This window comes from Hypanus sabinus, chromosome 9 (assembly GCF_030144855.1).
Source record: "Hypanus sabinus isolate sHypSab1 chromosome 9, sHypSab1.hap1, whole genome shotgun sequence".
NCBI classification, from domain to species: domain Eukaryota; kingdom Metazoa; phylum Chordata; class Chondrichthyes; order Myliobatiformes; family Dasyatidae; genus Hypanus; species Hypanus sabinus.
In genome coordinates, this window is record NC_082714.1 from 140,626,663 (window position 1) to 140,653,182 (window position 26,520).

The 26,520-nt window shown below is 41.2% G+C and overlaps 1 protein-coding gene across 7 annotated transcripts in view; it reads right to left on the reverse strand.

Annotated features, from left to right (window-relative positions):
* Positions 1-26,520, reverse strand: part of ptprt (protein tyrosine phosphatase receptor type T) — a 1,496,000-nt gene that overhangs the window by 138,689 nt on the left and 1,330,791 nt on the right. For 5 of the 7 annotated variants that reach the window (XM_059980706.1, XM_059980710.1, XM_059980707.1 and 2 more), the window contains one exon: positions 13,657-13,692. The exons of the other annotated variants lie outside the window; for them this stretch is intronic. In XM_059980706.1, coding sequence (XP_059836689.1) covers positions 13,657-13,692 — 36 coding nt within the window. The remainder of the gene's footprint in view (positions 1-13,656; positions 13,693-26,520) is intronic. 7 annotated transcript variants of the gene reach the window in all.

A 26,520-nucleotide genomic window follows, 5' to 3' on the forward strand; every position in this document is an offset into this window, starting at 1 on the left:
AATAATTTTTTATTGCATTTTTAAATGATTACAAAGTATGAAAAAAAACAATGTATATAACCCATACCCCCTCCCCTTAACCCCTCCCCCCTAACTGCCCCTTAGAAGAAAAAGAAAGAAAGAAAGAAAGAAAGAAAGAAAGAAAGAGATGGTAACAATGAGAAGAGGGCATGTCCTGGGTGATGGGGGCCCTTAATGATGGACATTGCCTTTCTGAGACACTGCTCCTTTAAGATGTCTTGGATACTATAGAGGTTAGTGGCCATGATGGAGTGGACTCATTTTGCAACTTTCTGTCACTTCTGCTGCTTCCCCCCCCCCATACCAGGCCGTCAGAATTCTCTCACTGGTACATCTGTGAAAGTTTTCAAGTGTTTTATCTGACAAACCAAATCTCTTCAAACTCCTAATGAAATTTAGCCACTGCCTTGCTTTCTTTATAGCCACATCAATATGTTGAGAGGTTAGATCCTCAGAGATCTTGACACTCAGGAACTTGAAATTGCTGACTTCTCTATTCCCCTCAAACTCCTAATGAAATATAGTTGCTGTTATGCCTCCTTTGTAATTGCATCAATATTTTGGGTCAGGATGGATCTTCAGAGAAGTTGACACCCAGGAATCTGTGTAAATCCACCCTGTTTTAACTACAGTCTACTGACAGACAATAATATATCAGTAGCCAAGTAATTTACTAAATGGCATTTGTTTGTGATATTACTGGAAACTGAAGCAGCTGGGAAAACCCATGTGGCCGCAGGGATAAACATACAAACCTCTCACATACAGCATGGAAGGTCAGGTCTGGTCCTGGGTTGTGAGACAGCAACACTGGACCAATGTAGGAGTTGTAGAAAAACAGGTCAGGCTGGGAATGCAAGAGTTGACTTGCAAGCTCACAGTTGCCCTTGGAAAATGAATGGAAATGTTATGCAATTGCCCAGCTGACATTTGGCTTCTCAAATGTAGAGGGAACTGCATCATGGAAAATGAAGACAAGCTAATTTGGAAGAAGTGCGTGGGAATTACTACTTCTCCTAAAAGGACTGATTGGCTCCTTTGGTAATGGGAAGGGAAGAGTAAGAGAAGACTCTACCTCTCCTGCAGTGCATGGGAAAATGCTGTGAGAAAGAAATTGGCTAAAGGTATTGAAAGAGTGGACTAGAGTATCAAAGTGGCAATGGTCCCATTAGGACCACTGGGGAGGGGAGATGAAATATCTGGTGGTATAATCTCATTGGAAATTGCAGTAATTACAACCTTCTGAGGGTGGTGGCTGGGGAGTATATGAAACATGGTTGGATAAAGTGTAGTCAAGGTAGATATTGGAATTGATTGGCTTATAATGGGTAATGTTAGTTAACCTGTCAACTTTGATGGAGATAGAGATACTCAAAAAGGGAGAAGTATTTGTTTCCTGTTGTCTGTCATTTTAAGCCCCCATCCAATTCTTATTCTGACCTTCTGTTGCTGATACTGTTCCAACAATGCCCAATGTGGAACCATGGGACAGTGGTCATCCTTTGTCTGGATACACTGATGCTCTGGGACTTCATGTTGACCTTACCCATTTCAGATAACCTTATCCTTCTGTTTTTTTTTCCCACAGACCATTGCTGCAGCTTTCTACTTCACCCTGTTTCTCTTTTCATTTCTGTTTCAAACTGACATTTCTAAAAGAATTGTTGCTTTGACAGCTTAGGTCAACACTGCAACTCCTTTTGTTTTCTCCACCTTTCAACAGTTCACTTATTTTCTCACTGCTCTAGTTCTGATGAAGGTTTCTTCCCCAAAAGTTTAACTCAGTTTCTGTCTTTGTTGATGCTGCTTGAGTTGCTTGCTGAGTGCTTCCATTTCTGATTATACTATTGACAATTGCTTTTTGTTTCAACAATTTAAATGCAAGTTTTGCAAATAAAAGAAAATACAATTTTGCTAGGAGTATATATGGGACACCCATGTCCCAGAGATAATAAAAAAAATCTGTGATTGTTGGGAATCTGAGCTAAACTGAAAGGTTTGCTTTCAACTCAATGCCTCGGTGTAACTTGCATCATAGTGTTGGGGCACTCTGTTGCCAAAGGAAACCTAAGTAGTTAAATAACATTAGTACTAATGTTGAATCTTGTACAATTCAACGTAGGTGCATTGAAGGCTTTGGTGGAAACTGTTGCTTTCTCATAGAGGTTAAGGTTGTCAAAAGAACTGGCCTGCATGCACTGCCACCAGCCCCAGTTCAGGCTACCTTATGACTTGGATCAGGGACATGGAAAATGTATTGCCTATTTTTGTGTTGGGAGCTGATTAGTATCATAGAGAACCATAGCACATAAACAGGCCCTTTGGCCCATCGATGAAACTGTTTTCTTGCTAGTCCCATCACACCTAGAGCACAGCCCTCTGTAATCCCTCACACCCATCCAAACATCTCTTGAAAGTTACCATTAAACCTGCGTCCTCCACTTCGGCTGGCAGCTCTTTCCACGCTATTACCTCCCTCTCAGGTTCCTGTTAAATATTTTACCCTTAATCTATAATGTCCAGTTCTAGTCTCATCCAGTCTCAGTGGAAAAAGCATGCTTGTATTTAATAACATAATTTAATATCCCTCATAACTGTACCACAATCAAATCAACCCTCATTCTCCTGTGCTCCAGGGCATAAAGTCCTAACATATTCAATCTTTCCCTATAACGCAGGTCAAGACCTGGGAAAACTTTTGTAAATTTTCTCTGAACTCTTTCACTCTGATTGATATCTTTTCTGTAGGTAGGTATCCAGAACTGCACACAATACTCCAAATTCTGCCTCAACAGCGTTCTATACAATTTCAACAAAACATCTCAGCTCCTATTCTCAATACTCTGATTTATGAAGGCTTTAAGTTGTCAACTTAAATTCTTTTGATGCAGCTGAAATATGGTGACTCAAACAAAGATCTCTTCCAGAAAGATGTATTTCCCTCAGGGTTGTGAATCCTGTCAATGGCTGCCTGCATAAAAGCTGATACTGTTTTGTGTTTTGTTAAGGTGTCATTTGCAATCTTAGAGAGTGTGACATTCAGGCAGTAGAACGATGCAGATATTTCAATCAATCATTTCAGTTTTAACTTATTTAATAGTTGAGTAATTCAGCATAATTGGAAGTCTGTGATCATGATTATCAACAATGAAAAATGTTGATGCTATTTTCTGCAAACTAAATTAAATTATTATTGATATTTTAATCAAAAACCTACCTTACAACATAGAGTTTTCTGCAGTGCTTTTAATTTAAGCATTTTCAATCTTTCTACTTGCGTATGGTAGTGCCTTCAGCATTTGACTAGCACCAACAATAGTAGGCAAAACAAAAAAGTCCAAATATACAGTGCCTTGTAAAATAATTCAGCCCCCAAACCTTTATTCACATAACTGAGAATTTCAGCCAGGAAGTTTGATCAATTTAACTGAGATTTTTATTTGTGAATTACATACTCCTTTTTCACAGTTTGTTCGTTATGCACCTTGTCGCATGATGTGGGTGATCGTGGCCTGTCCATGACCATGATTGTTCTTGGCAATTTTTTCCTACAGAAGTGGTTTGCCATTGCCTTCTCCTGGGCAGTGTCTTCACAAGAGAGGTGACTTCAGTCATTATCATTACTCTTCAAAGATTGTCTGGTTGGTGTCAGTGGTCACATAACCAGGACTTGTGATATGCACCAACTTCATGCGACTCTGAGCTGGGGGCCAAGCAGGAGCTACACCTTGTCCAGTGGTGACCTGCAGACTGGCAAAGGGAAGCAGTGCTTTACACCTCCTTTGGCAGAGATGTTTCTCCACCCTGAACTTCTTCAACATCTTTACAGTCGCTTCTAAGTGACACTTTGCTTTGCAAAGTCTTTATGGGCAAGGCTATGTGCACAAAAGGTTGTCACCCTCTAACTTGTTGGCACGTTAAGTATATTATTTAACTATCCTACACAATCACATTTCCTTTTTTGGTTTCTGATGCAGACGGTGTTGACAACATTGAGTTTGCAATGATTCCTCTGCAGATTTAAGATCTAGAAGGAACTATTTTTGTTGAAGAAATTATTGATTCACTATGCCGAATTCTAAAGAAACAAAGGGCATGAAGTGCAAAAAAAAACCACAAGATTATTTACAGTGGAATGGCTTAATGAAACAGTAGAAACTGCTACAACAAAAGCTCATGAGGTCAGAAACGTGCAGCTATGAGAAATATTTATGTACAATACAGAAACTAGTGTTACCTGCACTAAAAGTTGCTGGAGAATTTACAGGTGGGAAGCAGTGGAGTGATATTTGGAATCTTGACTTTTTAAAGCATCATTTAACAGGCAAATCACATATGAATGGTGTGCAAAACCTCTAGCAAGAAAAATCAGGCTACAAGCCTGCTATGTATATTTTGTGAAGGTGCACATGAACAAGAGTGAAAACATTCAAACCCAGAAGAGGTCAAAGTTCTTATTGAAAGTGTTTTAGAAGCTGTTAAAATGAACACCTCTACATATAATATTCAGTGTGCACATGTTGTTTTCACTTGGCATAAAATTGCACAGCCTTTGTGCACACTGGTCATTTACAAATTAGAGGGAACATTGCTTACAAGTGCCATTTTCCTCTGGTGACTAAGTATAGAGGGGTGCCTGATCTAGGCAACGTGCTTGTGATTTCATATTTTTTCTTCTTTTTCATGATGGACTGCACTAAACTCCGAGGTATATTCAGTGCCTTTGAGATGGTCTTGTACCTTTCCCCAGCTTTGAGCTTCTCTTTTATCATTTCCCTGACTTGTCACGAATGCTCTTCAGTCTTCATTTTGATTTGGTCTGCTGAAAATCTACCATATTGTTGAACATTACAGAGAGAGGGGGGTACTTATTCAGGTAATCCTCCCTTTTTCTACATCAACAAACTGAGTGAGTTGGTAAGGTAGTATACAGTATTGCACTGGAAGAAAGTTAGCATAGTAATTACAAAGGGGATGAATACTTTTTCAGCCTCACAATTTTGGTTTTTAGTTTTTAGTAAATTGTTGATAGGTTTGGATTTTTTTCTTTGGTTTGACAGGATGCACAATGCTTTGTAGATTAGCTGAAAAACCTTACTTCAATATATTTTAAATTTAAAAAATGAGACAGTAAGATGTGAAAATTGTTGTGGAGACTGAATACTTTTTCAAGGCAGTGTATATCACATTTACACAAAGTACAAACAGTGGGAGATTCACATGCTTATTGGGTACCATAACCATGAGAATTTTTTGAAAATATGGTCATGAATTCTGAATTCTGAATTCAATGATAGAATGGATGAACAGTAGCTCAAGGACTCATTAATGTCTTTTGCAACCATTGATGGTCTCTAGGTAATTGATTTAATAGCTCCCTGCACAGCTGTAGTTTAGCTAATTTTGTTTCAAGAATGTGCTAAATTCAATTGACAATAGGAATGAGATTGTAAAATCATTAGATATAGGAGCAGAATTAGGCCATTTGGCTCATCGAGTCTGCTCTGACATTTCATCATGGCTGATCCATCTTCTCTCTCAGCCCCTAACTCCCACCTTCTCTCTGTATCTTTTCATGCCCTGACTAATCAAGTATCTTCCTTAAATATATCTAAAGGTGGCCTCTGCAGCCAACTGAGGCAATCAATTCCACAGATTCATAACTCTCTGGCTAAAGAAGCTCCTCCTCATCTCCATTCTAAAAGGATAGCCCTGTTTTCTGAAGCTGGTCTTACCCCACCACAGGAAACATCCTCTCCACATCTACTCTATTCAGGCTTTTCAACTTTCAACAGTGTTATATATTTAGTTAGGCCACTAACTATGGTAATAGTTAGGCCACATTTGGAGTACTGTGCCCAGTTCTGGTCACCTCAGTATAGGAAGTATGTGGAAGCACTGGAAATTTACCAGGATGCCTCCTGGTTTCGAGGGTTTGGATTATGATGAGAGATCAAGGGAGCTAGGGCTTTACTCTTTGGAGAGAAGGAGGATGAGAGGAGACATGATAGAGGTGTACAAGATATTAAGAGGAATAGACAGAGTGGACAGCCAGTGCCTCTTCCCCAGGGCACCACTGCTCAGTACAAGAGGACATGGCTTTAAGTTAAGGGGAAGGAAGTTCAAGGGGGATATTAGAGGAAGGTTTTTCACTCAGAGTGGTTGGTGCATGGAATGCACCGCCTGAGTCAGTGGTGGAGGCAGATACACTAGTGAAGTTTAAGAGACTACTAGACAGGTATATGGAGGAATTTAAGGTGGGGGGGGGGGTTATAGGAGAGGCAGGGTTTGAGGGTCGGCACAACATTGTGGGCCAAAGGGACTGTAATGTGCTGTACTGTTCTATGTTCTATGTTCAATGAGTTCACCCCTCATTCTTCTGAATTCCAGTGAATACAGGCCCAGAGCCATCAAATACTCCTCATATGACAAGCCTTTCAATCCCAGAATCATTTTTGTGAACCTTCTTTGAACCCTCTCCAAAGTCATCCATCTTTTCTTAGATAAGGGGCCCAAAACTGCTCACCGTACTCCAAGTGAGGCCTCAACAGTATTTTATAAAGCCTCACCATTACATCCTAGTCCTCTTGAAATGAATGCCAACATTTGCCTTCCTCACCACAGACTCAACCTGCAAATTAACCTTAAGGGACTTTAAGGACTCACAAGTCACTTTGCACCTTGGTTTTTTGAATTTTCTCCCCATTCAGAAAATAGACTACTCTTTTATTTCTTCTACCAAAGTGCATGACCATACACTTCGTGACACTCTGTTCCATCTGCCATTTCTTTGCCATTCTCCAAATCTGTATTAGTACTGTAGAGTCTCTACTTTCTCAAAATTACTTGCCCCTCCACCTATCTCCATCTCCATATCGTCCCCAAACTTTGCAACAAAGCCATCAATTCTATCATCCAGGTCATTGACATATCACTTAAAAAGAAGTGGTTCCAACACAGACCCCTGTGGAACAGTACTAATCACCGGCAACCAACCACTCTTTGCCTCCTACCGATCAGCCAATGCTTGATCAATGCGAATATCTATCCTGAAATGCCAGGGGCTCAGAACTTGTTAAGCAGCCTCATATGTGGCACCTTGTCAAAGGCCTTCAAAAAATCCAAGTACACCACATCCACCAATTCTCCTTTGTCTAACCTGCTTATTATTTCTTCATTTTAACAGATCTGTCAGGCAAGATCTTCCCTTAAGGAAACCATGCTGGCAATGGCCTATTTTATCATATGGCTAAAGTACCCCAAAACTACATGCTAATAATCGACTCTAACATCTTCCCAACCACGGAGGTCGACTAACTGGCTTATAATATTGTTTCTTCTGCATCTTTCCCTTCTTTAAGAGTGAAGTGACATTTGCAAGTTTCCAGTTATCCGCAACCTAGGCCGAATCTAGGGATTCTTGAAAGACCATTACTAATGCTTCCACAATCTCTTCAGCTACCTCTTTCAGAACCCTGTGGTGTATCTGGTCCATCTGGTCCAGGTGACTTACCTACCTTCAGACCTTTCAGTTTCCCAAGGACCTTCTCTCTTTTAATGGCAACTTCATGCACTTTTGCCCCAAACACTTCTGAAATTCCAGCATACTTCTATTGTCTTCCACAGTGAAGACTGATACAAAATACTTATTCAGCTTCTCTGACATTTCTTTTCCCCCCTTTACTACCTCTCCAGCATTGTTTCCCAGCAGGCCAACATCCACTCTGGACTTTCTTTAATACTTTATGTAACTGAAGAATCTTTTGGTATCAACTTTAATATCATTATCTAGCTTACTTTCATATTCCAACTTTTCCTTCTTAATGTCTTTTTTAATTGCTTTCTGTTTATTTTTAGAAACTTCTCACTAATTTTGCTCTATTAAATGCCTGCTCTTTGGCTTTTATGTTGGCTTTGACTTCTCTTGTGAGCTACAGTTGTATCATCTTGCCTTTAGAATACTTCTTCCTCTTTGGGATGTAGATATCCTGCACCTGCTGAATTGCTTCCAGAAATTCCAGGCACTGCAGCTCTGCCATCATCCCCGTTTGTGTACTTTTTCAATCGTTTCTGGCCAACTCCTCTCCCATGCCTTTGTAATTTCCTTTGCTCCACTGTTATACTGATGCATCTGTCTTTAGCTTCTCTTTCTCAAATTTCAGGGTGAATTCTATCATATTATGATCACTTTCCCCTAAAGGTTCTTTTACCTTAGGCTCTGTAAACAATTCCAGTTCGTTGCACAACGCCCAATCCAGAATAGCTGATCCTCTAGTGGGCACAACCATGAGCTGCTCTGAAAAGCCATCTCAGGCACTCTAGAAAATCCTGCTTTGGGATCCAGCACCAACTTGACTTTCCCAATCTATCTGCATATTGAAATCACCCGTGACTATTGCAACATTGCCTTTTTGGCGTGCATTTTCTAACTCCCATTGTAATTTGTCAACCAAAGTTTTACTACTGTTTTGAGCTCCGTACACACCTCTCATCCGGTTTCTTTTACTCTTGCAGTTCCTGAGCTCTACGCACAATGATTCAACACCTTCCAACTGTATGACACCGCTTTCTCATGATTTGATTTTATTTTTTACTGAAAGAGCCATGCCATCCTCTCTGCCTATCTGCTTGCCCATAATATCAGAAGACCATAAGACTTAGAAGCACAATTAGGCCATTTGGCCCATTGAGTCTGCTCCACCATTCAATCATGGCAGATGTGTTTTTCCCCTCCTCAGCCTCACTCCCCGGCCTTCTCTCTGTAACCATTGATGCCATGTCTAATCAAGAACCTGTCTAGAAGAAGAAGAAGCAGAAAGCCCTTAACTCTGAGTGGAGTCATCGAGACACCATTGTGACGGCGTTTAAAAAAAAAAATCAGGCTTTATTGTTTTTATGAGGCCGAGTTGCCAGCTCCACGCTCAACCCAGCACAGATGGAAAGCGTGCAAGGGAGCTGGCTGGATTTGAACTCGGGAGCCTTCACTCCGAAGTCTGGTGCTGACGCCTCTACGCCACCTGCCAGCAAGAACCTATCAAGCTCAGCCTTGAAGACACCCAACGACCTGGCATCCACAGATACCTGTGGTAATAAATTCCACAAATTCACCACCCTCTGCCTGAAGAATTTTCACTGCCTTTCTGTTTTAAATGGATACCTGTCTATCCTGAGGCTGTGCCCTCTTGTGCTACACACCTCCACCATGAGAAACCTCTTTTCTTAATCTACACTGTCTAGGCCTTTCAACGTTCAAAAGGATTCAGTGAGGTTCCCACTCATCCTTCTAAATTCCTGTGAGTACAGACCCAGAGCCATCAAACGTTCCTTGTGTGATAACCCCTTCATTCCTGGAATCATCCTTGTGAACCTCCTCTGAACCCTCTCCAATGTCAGCATGTTTTTTCTCAGATGAGGAGCCCAAACTGTTCACAATAGTCAAGGTAAGACCTCATCAGTGTCTTATAAAGCCCTAACATCACATCCCTGCTCTTGTAGTTAAGACCTCTTGAAATGAATGCTAACATTGCATTTGCCTTCCACATCACCAACTCAACCTGCAAGTTAACATTTAGGGTGTTCTTCACACGGACTCCCAAGTTCCTCGGCATCTCAGATTTTTGGATTTTCTCCCTGTTTAGAAAACAGCCTGCAATTTACTCTACCGCCAAAGTGCATGACCATGCATTTTCTAACATTGTATTTCATTTGCCACTTTCTTGCTCATTCTCCTAATCTCAGTCCTTCTGCAGCCAACCTGTTTCCTCAACACTACCTGCCCCTCCACCAGTCTTCATATCATCAGCAAACTTGGCTCCAATGCCATCTATTCCATCACCTAAATTACTGATATACAGCATAAAAATAAGCAGTCCCAACACTGACCGCTACGTAACACCTCTAGTCACTGGCAGCTAACCAGAAAAGGATCTTTTTATTCTCACTCGCTGCATCCTACCAATCAGCCAATACTCGAACCATGCCAGTAACTTTCCTGTAATACCACGGGCTCTTAACTTAGTAAGCAGTCTCACGTGTGGCACCTTGTCAAAGGCCTTCTGGAAGTCCAATTATACAACATCCACTGAAACTCCTTTATCTATCCTACAAGTAATCTCTTAAAAGAATTCCAACTGGTTCATCAGGTAAGGTTTTCCCTTAGGAAACCAAACTGACTTTATCCCATCTTGTCCTGTGTCACCAAGTATTCTATAACTTCATCGTTAACAATTGACTCCAACATCTTCCCAACCACTGAGGCTAATGTCTATAATTTCCATTCTGATGCCTTCCTCCTTTCTTAAAGTGTGGAGTGACATTTGCAATTTTCCAGTCCTCTGGCACCATACCAATGTCCAATGATTTTTGAAAGATCATTACTAATGCCTCCACAATCTCTACTGCTATGTCTTTCAGAACCCGAGGGTGCAGTTCATCTTCGCTGAATGACTTAGGTACCCTTAGGTCTTTCAGCTTTTTGAGCCCCTTCTCCCTTGTTATAGTAACTGCACTTGCTTCTCTTCCCCTCACCCCTCATCATCTGGCACACTGCTAGTGTCATCCACAGTGAAGACTGAAGCAGAACTTTCACTTAGTTCATCAGCTCTCTCCTTGTCCCGTTATTATTTCTCCTGCCTCATTTTCTAGCGGTCCTATATCCACTCTCATCTCTCTTTTTTTTTACATACTTTTACATACAAAAAGCTTTTGCTATCCATGTTGATATTGTTTTCCAGCTTGCTTTCATATTTCATCTTTTCCCTCCTAATGATACTTCTAGTTGTTCTCTGTTGTCTTTTAAAAGCTTCCCAATCCTCTAATTTTAGTTTTGTTGCATACCCTCTCTTTTGTTTTTACAATAGCTTTGACTTTTCTTGTCAGCCACGGTTGTACTATTTTGCCATTTGAGTAAAGTTGGTTTAATAAAGAGTGGGAGAACAGGATAGAAAATATACAGTATACACTGTAAAACACTGTTGTGAAGAAAAATATTTTACCAGCTACAGATGGAACATAAATACAGAGCAAAGTTACAGTCATGGAAGAACATTGCACAACAGTTGGGCATTCCAACACCATTTGGACTTTATAATGTCATATTCTCCAAGGAATGGATGCTGGGCTTGTAGTGTATAGCTATTCCATGCATGCTTGGTGACTCAGTGCTGCCTGCTCAGCCCCATGATGGTGACATCAAGCCAGCATTAACTGGAACAATCACTACTGGCTTGACACTTTAGCAGAGCACCAGTAATGTGAGGGGCCTGCTTTAACAGTTCAATACTCTCACCCTGATATCACCCAACACGAATGTACACCCTGTTTGAATGCTCTGCCCCCTGCCCTACACCCCCATTCATGGACACATTCTCATCCTGCACTGCCACTTTTCATCTTTTATTGCTGCCTTTACACATATTTATATGATTGTTTGTTTCATTATAATAGTGCCAGTAACATTATACTATCATACTTAAACATGCACCTGATGTCAAACAGACAATATTCAGGCCATACCGCTCAGGGGCATCTGTTCATATTATTTTGTGATGGGATGTGCTGGATTGTCACTAGATATGCTGTGTGTGACTAAACAGTATGCACTGATTTTTTTTTACCTTAGCCCCTGAGGAACAATGTTTCATTCAGCAATATACGTTTGTACATGTGTATGGCTGAATGACAATAAACTTGAACTTGATTTGACTTGACTTGAAGGACACTTGTACTACATGGTAGCTTGAAAGTGCGTTATGTATTGAAAAGGCCGGATAGAGTGGATGTGTAGTAGAGAGCATTTAAACAAGCTGCATCTCTGCGTGGTACAGAACCTGCATCGTGGTAGTCAGGAAGGCTCTGAAATGGTAGGTAAAATGGCCCAATTTATTCACCAGCACTCACCCACCTACCGTCAAGGACACATATACAGAAAGGTGCTAGAAAAGGGTCAGTAATATCAGGAAGGATCTCACCCTCCCTGCTCATGAACTGCTAGTCCCACTCCCATCAGGGAGGAGGCTATGTGGCATCCATGCAGACTCCAAAACAGCTACTTTTCCCAAGCAGTAAGGATGATCAACAACTCCACCCACTAACCCACCCCTCGACAACCCCCACCACGACTACCTTATTACTTCCTGTCAGCTATCTTTTGTATGGGCACTCCTGTGCCTAGGGCTGCTATGGATGCACAATCAATGTATGTATATAAGCTATCTTATGTGTTTATATTTATTGTGTTATTTCTTATTGTGTTCTTTATCTTATTGTTATTTTGCTGCATTGGATCTGGGGTAACAACTGTTTTGTTCTCCTTTACTCTTGCTTTCTAGAAATGGCATTAAACAATCTTGAATCTTGAAGTCTTATGGTTATCCTATAATGTAAGCAAATGGGGAAACTATGAAGAACGGCACAACATGGAAGCAAATTAACTCCAAACAATGAATCTCTGCCTTCTCTCAGAATGACAACATCTAACATTGCAGCTGTACCATTTGTTTGGTACCCTTGCTTTGACCTGTCATCCCTGGGCTGAAGGTTCAACATACGCAGAGTTGTTGAGCAGCCTGGATCTACATTTATTGGAAATTAGCTGAAGAGACTGAAAAAAAATATGTAAGATTCTGAGGGACACTGATAAGGCAGATGCTGAAGTACTTTCCCCTACTAGAGGTAATGAGAGGCACTCAGAACTATTTTCACAATAGGCAGTAACCTATTTCAAATGGAAGGGAGGAAAAATTTCTTTGCAGAGCCTTGTGAATCATTGGAATTCTCTACCCAGGATGGATGTGGAGGCAGTTGACACACACACACACAGTTAAACAATGAAGGGGTCAAAGGATAAGGAGAGAGAGATGGAAGAGAGTTCATGAGAGGAAGATTGGATCAGCTATAATCTTAAAGAATGATATTTGGGACTGAGTGGCCTATTCCTTAAGTTCCTAAGGGTGTAAGAGGATATTTGCCAAAGGAATTGCTCCTAACTGGTACAGCTGGCAGAAGGACAAATGCTGAAAGCCTTTCATAACATTATCAGTATACTACTGGTAGGCAATCAATGCTTTTGCAGAATGGGGCCTTGGGGTCTTGCAAAAGTCATACTTAGGTATCTGCATACACTTATTAAATGAGTAAGGACTTCTGCAGCATCCAAAGCAAAGCTGCTGTCGAGTTCTATTTCACCCCAGTTGTTTGATGTTTCAACAGATTTAAGAGTCAACAGCAAAATGTGTTCCTGTGTCCAGTTTACAAATAGCCCTTCAATATCCTTTTTTCTAATTCTAAATTCAATCTGTTCATGGGAAATGTATCAGAGAGTTATGCCTCATCATATATCAGAATGAAATGGGTTCCTGTTTTATTTTCACCTGTCTCTGTGATCGTTGGAATGACAAATGTTAAAAATGAAACCAAATAAATTTTCAGTAGACACCATAAAAGACTTTCACACTGCCAAATGAGAAAATGTAGGTTTATATAACATACTGAAGTTAGTTTTGTTATAGTTTGCTCGCACCCTACCTTTGAAATTATTTTCAATTTCTTTGCTGGCATATAATAATCACAACAATGATGAGTCATGTTCAGCATATAACTATAAAACACACATTACGTAACTCAGGAATACCTTACCTAATACTGCACTGGGTGTGACTTGTTCTGCTGATACTGTAATCCACCAATCCATTGAGAAGCCAGAATTGTTGAAGGATAGAACAGAGTAAGAAGGTAGTTGTTTAGAAATGCACAATTTGGCATTGTACTTGAGTTATTTCAACAAATGTCAATCAACAACATAAGTACACAAGAAATAGGAGAGGAGCAGGCCAACTGGCTCATCACAAAACGAGAAATACTTTTATTCCTGTCAGCAATACAGTGGCCATATTATGCCTGTCTGTTATTAACACCTGCCCGTTCGTGCAAAGCATTGAATCAGCCAATCATGTGGTAGCAACTCAATACATAAAGCATACAGAAATGGTCAAGAGGTTCAGACCAAACATCAGAATGGCGAAGAAATGTGGTCTAAGTGACTTTGACCATGGAATACTTGTTGGTGCTAGATGGGGTGGTTTGAGTATCTGAGAACTGTTGATTTCCTCAGATTTTCACACACAGCAGTCTCTAGAGTTTATAGAGAATGGTGCAAAAACAAAAACACAGAGTCAGTGGCAGTTCTGTGGGCAAAAATGCCTTGCAAACGAGAGAGGTCAGAGGAGAATGGATAAACTATTTAAAGCTGATAGGAAGGTGAAAGTAACTCAAATAAAAACACACAAATCTGGAGGAACTCAGCAGATCAGGCAAAATCTATGGAAACGAATAAAGAGTCAATGTTTCAGGCTGAGGCCTTTGAAGTAATTCAGATAATTACTAGTTACAACAGTGGTGTGCAGAAGAACATTGTACGTTGAAATTTGAACATTGCTATGGATGGACAATAACAGTAGAAGACTGAGTATACACTCTGCGTTCTCTTTACTAGGTACAGATGATACTTAAAGTGGCTTCTGAGTGTAATTCTGAAAGTAAATGTAAGTGCTTCATATATTTTTTTGTTCTGAGAAATATGTTTAAACTCTATTTTGTCTGAAATCATTATGAAAAAACAAAACACCGGCTGAATATCCGACAGGAATACTGGGACAGGGCCTCAAAGCTAGAGCTGCATATGCATATCATTTAATAAAATAATCATCAACCTGAAAATTTCATTCTGATTTTGCTTCTGACCTTCTGAGAAATTCCAATGATTTCTGGCTTTATTTAAATTTGCAGCATTTGCGGTTTTTTTGCATTCCAGTTACCTGAGGAAAACTTGCCTTGTGTGGACTCGGGGCTGTGAATTATCAGGCAGTCCTATTGAGCCTTGTACCTTTGTAATAATACAAGGAATTGTGTTCCAAATTGTCAGTGCACATTTCCAGAGTCATTTCTGTATTAGACTAATGGATTAGATTAGATTCAAATTTATTGTCATTTTGCCGAGTACAGATACAAAGTCAATAAAATGCAATTAGCATCTAACCAGAAGCGCAAAAGAATAGTGTTATCTACAAAATAACTGTGAATAAAAAGTAAGTGCTACAGCACACAAATATAAAAGTACTGAGACAGTACAATATGGGTACAACACTGCTTAGCGCTGTGATGTGAGGTTCAGCAGGGTCACAGCCTCAGGGAAGAAGCTCTTCCTGTGCCTGCTGGTGCAGCAGTGGAGGCTCCTGTAGTGCCTACCGGATGGGAGGAGAGTAAAAAGTCCATGGTTAGGGTGGCATGCAATCTTGATAATGCTTTTCACCCTGCCCAGGCAGTGTCTATGGTAAATGTTCTCAATGGTGGGCAATTGGGTGCCGAAAATCCTCTGGGCAGTTTTCACCACCCACTGGAGAGCTTTGCGGTCTGATACGGGACAATTGTCATACCACACTGAGATGCAGTTGGTGAGTACGCTCTCAGTGGTACAGTGGTAAAAGTCCGTCAGTATCCTGGGGCAGAGGTGAGCTTTCTTGATGCTCCTCAGGAAATAAATGAGCTGTTGTGCTTCTTTGATCAGGATGGAGGAGTTCAGGGACCAGGTGAGATCCTTGGAAATGTGGACACCAAGGAATTTGAAGTTTGATACATGGTCCACTACAGCTCCATTGAGGTAGAAGGGGACTTGAGCATGGCTCCTAGCATGCCTGAAGTCTCCTTGGTCTTCTGGGTGTTAAGGACCAGGTTGTTGTCGGCACACCATATGGCCTCGTGCTGGACCTCATCCCTGTAGGCAGTCTCATCCTCCCCTCTGATCAGGTCAACCACCGTGGTATCGTCTGCGAACTTGATTATGGAGTTAGAACCATGTACAGGAACGCAGTCATAGGTGAAAAGGGAGTACAGAAGAGGGCTCAGCACACAGCCTTGAGGCACGCCGGTGTTCAGAGGGAGAGTGGAGGAGGAGAGGTTGTCTAACTTAACAGATTGGGGTCTGTTAGTCAGAAAGTCCAAAGTCCAATTGCAGAGGGATGGGCTGATACCAAGCTGGTGAAGTTTGGTGATCAGTTTGGAGGGGATCACAGTATCGAAAGCTGAACTAAAGTCATGAACAGCATTCCGATGAAAGAACTGGGGCTGTCCAGGTGAGTCAGCAAAAGAGAACCCAGAAAAAAATGAAGGTGCTCATACAACCTAATAATAAGCACAAAAGATTCTACAGATGCTGGACAACTTGAGCAACACACACAAACGCTTGAGGAACTCAGAAAGTCAGGTAGATTCTACAGAGTGAGGTAAAACTTGCCATTTAGGCCAAGACCCATGAAGTCCTGATGAATGGTCTCAGTCTGAAGTGGCAACAGGTAGACAAAAAATCAATGTGCAAAAGATAACAAATGGCCTAAGTACACAAAAGAAAAAAAGTAATAAACACTGAGAACATGAGATGATGTGTTCTTGAAAGTGAGTACATAGGCTGTGGAACCAGTTCAGTGCTGCGGTGAGTGAAGTTATCTACTCTGGTTCAGGATCCTAATGGTTGAGGGGTAGTAACTATTGCTGAACTTGGTGGTGTGGGACCTTATGGCAGAAGCAAGAAGAGAGCATGGCCTGGATAGTGGGGTTTAATAATTTTGGACAAAGTTATCTACCCTGGTTCAGGAGCCTGATGGTTGAGGGGTAATAACTGTTTCTGAACCTGGTTGTGTGGGACCTAATGCTCCCATATTTCCTTCCTGATGGTGACAGTGAGATAACAGTATGGCCTGGATGGCTGGGGTCTTTAATGATGGAATTCAGTATCAGTGATAATAAACCTAATTCTGATTGTGAACAATCAATATTTTATTCCTGTGGGACCATAAGAACAAGAATATTTCTCTAAGTCCCACAGTCACTGTATGATCATTTTTCCTTCAGAACTAAAATCATCATAAGAGTCATAGAAAAGTACAGCACAGAAACAGGCCCTCAAGCCCATCTAGTTCATGCTGAACCATTGAAACTGCCTATTCCCATCAACCTGCACTGGGACCATTGCACTCCACATCCCTAACATCTATGTACCTATCCAAACTTCTCTTAAACTTTGAAATTGAGCTCACATGCACCACTTGTGCTGGCAGCTCAATCCACACTCTCACAACCCTCTCAGTAAAGATGTTTCACTTTAAACTTTTCACCTTTCACCCTTAACCCATGACCTCTGCTTGTAGTCCCACCTAACCTCAGTGGAAAAACCCTGTTTGCATTTAGCCTATCTATACCCCCCATAATTTTGTATACCTCTATCAAGTTTCCTCGCAGCTTCTTCCTCCTGAGAACGTCTGCCACCCCTACCACATCTATCAACCCCCAGCTCCGATATCCAGGTCGTATTCCAAAACCGTTCCATATTGCGCCTGAATTTGCCTCAGATTCTCTATTCACTGTGCATCTGATCAAATGTCAAATCACTCTCACAGTACTAATACAATTTACTTCCCTGGTAAACATGATTCATTTTCATGGTGTGGATGTGGGCACTTGAGTTAGACTTCAGATGTGATGACCTGGGCATGGTGTGGGACTCAGGAAATGGTAGCCTGGCACTGTCTCACTGAGACCACCATTTCCCAGTCAAGGGCAAGTGGCTGAAGAAAGAGATATCACGCTGCACTCTATTTATCCCCTTGAGAAAATGCTATGAAACTCTGCCCAGGGCAGACCACCATGTTAAGCATAAGTCTGCTTGGCCTTGATGTTCACATCTGCTCACTGAAATACACATCAGAAAAGAGGTAGAGGTTAGATGTCCATGCATCTGACCTCCTGCTCCATCAATGGACCCAGCGCCGACTCTGCAGCTGGAGAACTGATGTGTGCTAATAGGCTGAATGAGGCTGTCAACCTCGATAGAAAAGCTGCTGTCTTTTGTTTAGTCTTAACATAATTTAATTAACCCATCATTTAAATGCTTCTGTAAAGTTAATATTTTGTTTAATATTTTTAATAATTTCAATCCTTTTGAAATGTTTTAAATGAATACCAGAGGCATTTAAGAACAGTCCAAAGGACTTTGGCAGCAGGGAACTGTCAACAGGTCATCAGAACAGCCTAGGAGAAAAATGAAAGCAAACTGTAAGAATTCTTCCAGGCACACAAAAACGAAAGATTACTGAGGGCAAGAGTGTGCCCCTGATAGACAAAGAAACAGGAATTCATAATGGGGATTAAGAAAACAGCAGAGCAATTAAGCAATTACTATGTATCAGTTTTCATGGATGGAGAGACAAAATCTGACGGATATATCAGAGAACAAGGGTTGAGAAAATTAGAAATATAATTAAATATATATTAATTGAATGTTGGGATCCAGGCACTCAGATCCTTGAAAACGGTCACACATGCTGATGAGGTAGTAAAGAAAATATATTGTATGCCTTCATTAGTTGAGACACTGAGACCAAGCAACAGAAATAGATTTTGCAGTTTTAAAAAATAATTTGCAGTATTGGACTTAGTTCCGGTTGCCCCATTTGAGGAAGGATGTCAAGGCTGAAATTTTCAGGTTTGCTGATGTCACATGAGATCATGAGTATGGAGAAGGATATAGAGACTTCAAGGAAATGGACAAGAGACTACAAGACTACAAGACAAAGTCAAAGTCCTGTCCCAAGCCTTTGTGGCTCATCAGGCCAGTGCTTATGCCAGTTTCTGTGGCGTGAAGCGACTGAGAATACGAGACTTCCCCCCCCCCCCCCCCCCACCTCGGATAGGTCGCCAGTCTATCATGAGGTTGACCCCCCCAGCATTTTTTTGCCAGTACCCAGTTTTCATCTGGGTAGACTGGAGCATTGTGTGGTTAAGTGCCTTGCTCAAGGACACATACACTGCCTCTGCTGGGCTTGAACTCACAACCTTCAGGTCGCTAGTGGAACTCCCTAACCACTTTGCCACGCACCACACTACAAGATGGAATAATATGTGGAAAAGTCCAAATCATCCAGTTTGTTGAGCATTCCAGAAAAAACAGAACATTTGTTAAATAGTGGAAGACAAGGTGGTGTTGAAGTTCAAAGAGACCTAGGTGTGTTTGTCTTGTCCTGAAGGCAGCATGCCCTGGGGTTGGAGTGTGTGTGTGTGTGTGTGTGTGTGTGTGTGTGTGTGTGTGTGTGTGTGTGTGTGTGTGTGTGTGTGTGTGTGTGTGTGTGTGTGTGTGTGTGTGTGTGTGTGTGTGTGTGGTATAAACAGGGCTTGCTTTACTATTGTTTTGCTGCTGTTGTTTCATTGTTGTTGTGGTTATTGTTGTTTGGTTCTGCTCCCATTTCCTTTATTTTTGTCTGAAATCACATGACCTGTTGGCGAAGTGGTGCTCACAGCCTGCACCCCACTTTGGTTTGCAGGATGACTGCAGTGTGTAGGCCTAGAGCATGATTGGATCCCTGAGACCCATAAGCATGAAAAGTGGCAGATCAGATGGAGAATGATCAACGCCAATGTTATATATTCCTATGCCATCTATTTTAATCCTTCACAGCCTTGCATTGTAGAAGAATTCTCCTGTTACGATTGTGAACTTGTCATCCAATAACATCCATTATTTATGCATATATTCCAGTCTTTTCAGAATTCAACTTCTGTTGTATCATCAAACACAGAGCTGCACAATGAAGTAGCTTTATGCAATTGATACTTAAACCTTATTCAATCTTAGACTAAAAACATCTTTATCAAAATAAAATGTGACTCATGAACCGTGGTCTATTTGCTGACTGCGTCAAAGGGCAGATGACCTGATAGACATATTATGACAATATTCTAGGGTGGTACCTAGTTACTCCTGTCTTCACAGTCGAGCAACATGATTGGAACGTGTGTTCCTTCTAACTCCATTTTATTGCGTGCATTTGTTAAATCCACAATTTTATCCTCCTAAGGTAAATTTTTCCACACTTATATACCTATTTGATATTTAGCCTAATTTCCACGTGAAATTTGCCACAAAGCAACTTGTTTGAGAATCTCCATGCAGAGGGGGTTAAAACCAGATTAATGAGAATTTTTTAGTTACCATTCCTTTATCTACTTATTTTTTTAATGAATTAAACACAAAATATTATAAAACTATTTGCAAGTGCTTTAGTGGAGATATCTCAAATCATGATATTAGAGAAATAGGCCATTCTTTTCATATTTTACTAGGAATAAAGAGAAGTAAAAATACAGGCTGTTGCCTTAAGAAATTGATAGAAGAACTGACACATTACCTACAAAGCATAGATGCAAGGTAACAGATGCATGGTGTAGACCTTGTAAAAAGGGTGGTTCATAATCTACACCTGCTACAAGATACTTCATTGCCCTGCATTTACCTTATTTGTATCTGGCAGGATGAACTTGCCTTCAGCAAGAACTCCACATCACCAGAGCCTTGCACAACATAATTTAGCCATGCAGGTGGCCAAAGAAAACTCCCCTCCTGAAACAGACAGTGAAACTTTTGATGGATTGCAAAGTCTCACCTTCAGCTTTATTGTCTGTCAAGGGTTTTGAGTTTTTTCAATGCTTCTAAATAGCCCTGACATTTAAAGATTTAAAAATCAAATAAAACCCCCCCAAAAAACTTAAAAGCACTTAAAACAAATTTTAACTGTTCTAAAAAAAAAACATGAAAGCAAGTTCAAATGATTTTAAGATGTCACCTGGAGTACTTCCTAACCTTTTTTACTTGTAGATACATCTCTACAGAAATAAATCAACCAAGGGATCCTGCAAGAGGATTTGCCTGGTGATGATTTGTGAAAAGGTTCCAAAGCAACTGTTTCACTTGGCACAGCTGGATTCTATAAGGAATTGGCTAGGATGTTTGGGACTTCCATTTTTACACAGAAGCACCAATCTTGGTGGTACCCTTGTTGAAAAATGGCGGCAATTCTGGGCAGAACTGCTGGCATTCACCTGTAAATGGTAACAGTTTTTACCTGGATCAGAAATTCTCTCTGTCTAAAGGTTGGAAATTGTGGTTTTCTATATATATATATAACAGTTTTAATTTCATGATACACAGAATGCTGGAGGAACTCAGCAAGCCAGGCAGCATCTATGGAAAAGTGTACAGTTGCCGTTTTTAGCCAAGATTCGATCCTGATGAAAGATCAGAGGGATTGTGGGTCCCAGTCCATAGGACCCTCAAAGCTGCTGTGCAGGTCGACTCTATAGTTAAAAAGACATACGGTGCATTGGTCTTCATCAACCGTGGAACTGAGTTTAAGAGCCGAGAGGTAAGGTTACAGCTGTATAGGACCCTGGTCAGAGCCCCACTTGGAGTACTGTGCTCAGTTCTGGTCGCCCCACTACAGGAAGGATGTAGAAACCATAGAAAGGGTGCAGAGGAGATTTACAAGGATGTTGCCTGGATTGGGGAGCATACCTTATGAGAATAGGTTGATTGAACTTGGCTTTTTCTCTTTGGAGTGGCATAGGATGAGAGGTGGCCTGATAGAGGTCTATAAGATGGTGAGAGGCATTGATTGTGTGGATGGTCAGAGGCTTTTTCCCTGGGCTGAAGTGGCTAACATGAGAGGGTAGAGTTTTAAGGTGCTTGTTAGAAGGTACAGAGGAGATGTCAGGGGTAAGGTTTTTTTCACACAGAGGGTGGTAAATGCATGGAATGGGCTGTTGGCAATGGTGGTGGAGGCAGATACGATAGGGTCTTTTAAGGGTCTTTTTGGATAGGTGCATGAAGCTTACAAAAATAGAGGGCTCTGGGTTACCCTAGGTAATTACTAAAGTATGTGCGTGTTCGGCACAGCATTGTGGGCTGAAGGGCCTGTATTGTGCTGTAGGTTTTCTATGTTTCTATGTTTTTTTATTTGAATAGGTTTTGATTGTAATTTAGCATGGTGTATTTTTATCTTAGGTAAGTCAATAAATAACTGAAAAACTGAGAATGATAAGCTTATGTTTGGCATTGGTATTGAGAAATACAGAGTTACAGTATAGGCCAAGAATGGTTTAATTTAAAGGCTAAAATGTCTGAGGTACTTTGCAGCCAAAGAAGACAAATGAATGGCTATTGACAAACTTGTAAAAATGGTAAACATCACAGACAAAAGCAGGTATGACAACAAGAAGGGCCAATCAATGGTGGAGTCAAGAACCAAGAAAGCTGTACAGGATGGAAGCCTTGGATGGTCGCAAGCCCAACTGTGAAAGGAGGCTTGGGCATGAGTGACAGAAACACCAACAGAAGCCCCAAAGACCTCATTCCTGGGAGAGGAAAGATCTTCACCTAGCTGACACAGGAAGTTGTGTGCTGAAAGCCACAAGTCCATGGATGCCACAGGGCTGATCAACCTTCTATCGTCCAGGAAGAGAGGTTGCCCAAACAACACCTGGCGACGCAATCTTGAAGCTGACACCAAGAACACAGGCAACTTGAAAGACGGGCCCAGGGCAGAGGACTCTAGTGAGCTGTTGCCTGTGGTTAACGCCCCAGTGCGGTGATGGGTTAGCTAACTAACTAGCCAAGAAAGTCTTCCAAAATAAAATAAAATGTCCCTCTTCATAAATGTAAGAGAAGAATGTGTATGGAAGCTGAGCTTCAGCATTGTTAATCTGTGTTACCTGTCATAAAGACAAATAGAGCCAGATCTAGATCCCAGAGATAACCAGTGGGAATATAGATTATGTTACTTCTCTGCCTTCATTTCAGGTTCATAGGCAGCTTTCAAGTTAGCTTTCTGCTTTTTTACCCATGAATCAATTGAGGGACGCCCATTTTGCAAGAAACAAGCAACACCCAAACACTAATCATTAAAGACACTGACCATGGAACAGTTAACATTTTCCTGCACCACTATTCTCCCAAGATGCAAGATCTCAAAGATCCATACACAAAATGCTGGAGGAACCCAGCAACTCAGGCAGCATCTGTGGAAAAAAGTAAACAGTCGACATTTCAGGCCAAGACCCTCCTTCAGGACTGAGAAGGAAGGGGTTAGATGCCAAACTATAAAGGTGGGGAGAGGGGAAGGAGACCAGCTGGAGTGATAGATGAAGCCGGGTGGTTGGGAAAGGTCAAGGTCTGAAGGAGAAAGGATCTGATAGGAGAGGTGATAGGAGAGGGAAGGGGAAGGTGGAGGAGACCCAGGGTGAAATAATAGCCAAGTGAGAAGTAGTGAAAGATCAGAGTGGGGAGTGGGGGGGGGGGGGTGAAATTGTTCACCAGGAGGAGGAATCTGGTTGGAGGTACCTGGATGGAATATAGGGTGTTGCTCCTCTACTCTGAGGGTGATCTCATCTTGGAACAACAGCAGGCCCTGGATCGACATGTCAGAATGGGAATCGGAATTAAAGTGTTTGGCTACCGAGATATCCTGCTTATAGTAGGCGGTGCAGAAGTTGCCTCCATTTTACAATGGATCTCACCTACATAGCAGTGGACACAATAGATGATCCCAACGGATTCACAGGTGATGTGTTGCCTCATCTGGAAGGACTGTTTGGGGCCCTGAATGAAGGTGAGGCAGGTGGTGCAGAGGCAGGTGTAGCACTGGGACTGTTTGCACGGATAAGTGCCTGGAGGGAGATTAGTCAAGAGGGACAAATGGACAAAGGAATTGCAGAGGGAGAAATCCCTGTGAAAAGCAGAGGGGAAGGTCAAGATATGTTTAATTGTAGGATCCCTTTGGAGATGGCGGAATGATGTGTTTCATTCAGAGGCTGATGGGGTGGTAGGTAAGGACAGGAGGAGTCTACCACTAATATGGTGACGGGAAGATTGGGTGACACAGATATTTGAGAGCTGGAGAAGATGTGGATGAGGGAAGTATCAATAGTAGAGGGAGGGACCCCTCGTTCTTTAAATAAGGAGGATATATTTGATGTTCTTGAATGGATAACCACATCCTGGGAATAGACGTAGCAGAGGAAAAGAAACCGAGAAAATGGAATAGCATTTTTACAGGAGATAGGATAGAAGGAGTATAGTCAAGATAACCATGGGAATTCATCAGTTTATAAAAGATTGTCTCCAGAGATGGAGACAGAGAGATCAAAAAAAGGGGAGGGAGGTGTCAGAAATGGACCAAGTGAATTTAAGGGCAGAGTGGAAGTCAGAGGCAAAATTGATGAGCTCAGCGTGTGTTCATGTAGCAGTGCCAATGCAGTCATCAATGTAGTGGAGGAAGAGTTTGGCAATTTTTTATTCCACATCTCAAAGATTGCAGCTACCCACTGCTAGCACTCTCCTCACCTGCCTCTGTCAACGTGTTCAATATAGGAACAGACATGAATCATTCTGGATGTCAAACTACTTTTGTCTAAGATTAGATCAATGCTGATTGGTATCTTAAATCAATCCTAAAATCTCAATTACACATCCCTCATCATTCTTGTCTAACAAAATTTAAATCTCAGTTTTTTTACGTTTTCTAAGTTGGGTGGCGGGGGTGGGGAGGGGGAGATATGACTCTATCAAAGAAGGTGTAAGGTGCCCTTCCCTCCTCTAGCCCGCAGGTTACCCACCTGCTTGACCCCACCCATCCCCCCCACCCAATTAGGGTCAGGTGAAGCCATGGGAGCAAGTGGTGGATAGTTCTATGAGCAGCCACAGCATATCTCAAGTCCTGGCTATGTGACCACTAACATCAGACAGAAAATCTTTGAACAGTATTGATAATGGCTGGGTCACCTGTCTTGTAAAGACACAACCCAGAAGAAGACAACAGCAAACTACTTCAATTGAAAAATTTGCCAAGAAGCCTCATAGTCATGGAAAGACCATGACTGCCTTTGTGGTACGACATGGTACATAATGAATGATTGTCCAGGGGCACAGTGTAAGAGATCACAGCCAAGAGATGACTGGCATAATCAGTCTTATACCATTCATTTGATGATTTTCAAAGTTCAAAGTAAATTTATTATTAAAGCACATACAGTCGGCCCTCCTTATCCGCAGGGGATTGGTTCCGGGACCCCTCGCGGATACCAAAAAACACGGATGCTCAAGTCCCTTATTTAACCTGTCTCAGTGCAGTGGTCTTCAGGACCCGGCGGAGCTCTGAATCTGCAGTGTTTCTCTTCATGAAAATAATCACGATTGAAAATAAAGTGGAAATAATAAAGTGATTGGAATGAGGTGAAATGCCATCAGTCATTGGAAAAGCATTAGGCTACAGTCGGTCAACGACTGGAACAATTTTAAAGGATAAAGTGAGAAAGGCCCTGCCCTGATGAAAGCTACAATTATTACTAAGCAATGCAGTGGTTTAATTATTGAAATACATATGTTTCTTAAGTGTTTTATATGCATAGAAAGGTAAAATATATTCTATATACTAAGACAAGCATCTGACTAAATGACCCTAAATAATACTGGATGTACCTGCTCTGACTTAGTAAGAGAACTTAAGGTTTTTTTCGATCCCGATGCACGATAACCCACGCACATCCTCCTGTATACTTTAAATCATCTCTAGATTACTTATAATACCTAATACAATGTAAATACTATGTAAATTATTTGCTATACTGCATTGCTTACGGAATAATGACAAGAAAAAAAGTCTATACATGCTCGAACAACAAGTGCTGGAAGAGCACTTCTGGGTTTTCTCGATTGAATTTGTGCATGCGGAACTCACGGATAAGGTGGGCCAACTGTAAATGTCACCACATTCAACCCCGAGATTAATTTTCTTGTGGGCATACTCAATAAATTCATAATAGAATAATAACCATAACAGAATCAATGAAAGACTGCAACAATTTGGGCAATCAACCAATGTGCAAAAGACAACAAACTGTGCAAATACAAACAGAAATAAATAATAATTATAAATAAATAAGCACTAAATATTGAGGATATGAGATGAAGAGTCCTTGAAAGTGAGTCCATAGGTTGTGGGAAATTTTCAACAATGGGACAAGCGAAGCTGAGTGAAGTTAACCCCTCTGGTTCAAGAACCTGATGGTTGAGGAGTAATAACTGTTTCTGAACCTGGTGCTGTGAGTCCTGAGGCTCCTGTGTCTTTTTTCTGAAGGCAGTTGCAAGAAGACAGCATGTCCTGGGCAGTGAGGGTCCTTGATGATGGATGCTGCTTTCCTGCAACAACACTTTGTGTAGATGTGCTCAATGGTGGGGAAGGCTTTACTCGTGATGGACTGGGCAGTATCCACTACATTTTATAAGATTTTACATTCAAGGACATTGGTGTTTCCATATCAGGCTGTGATGAAGCCAGCCAATATGCTCTCTACCACACATCTATGGAAGTTGGTCAAAGTTTTAGTGATTATCTTAGTTTTAATTCTCTTTATATTTATTATTACTCTCTACATATTGAACTATTTTAATGCAAGTTTAATAATTTGTATATAATTTTTATTGTACTTCACCATTTAAATCAATTTGAACAGTATCCGAGGCTGATTCAAGGCGTATTCTGAACAGGCCTGACAACTAGACTTTGCATTTGATTAATACAAATGGCAAGTTTAGCCAAAAGAAAAATACAGTCAAATTGAACA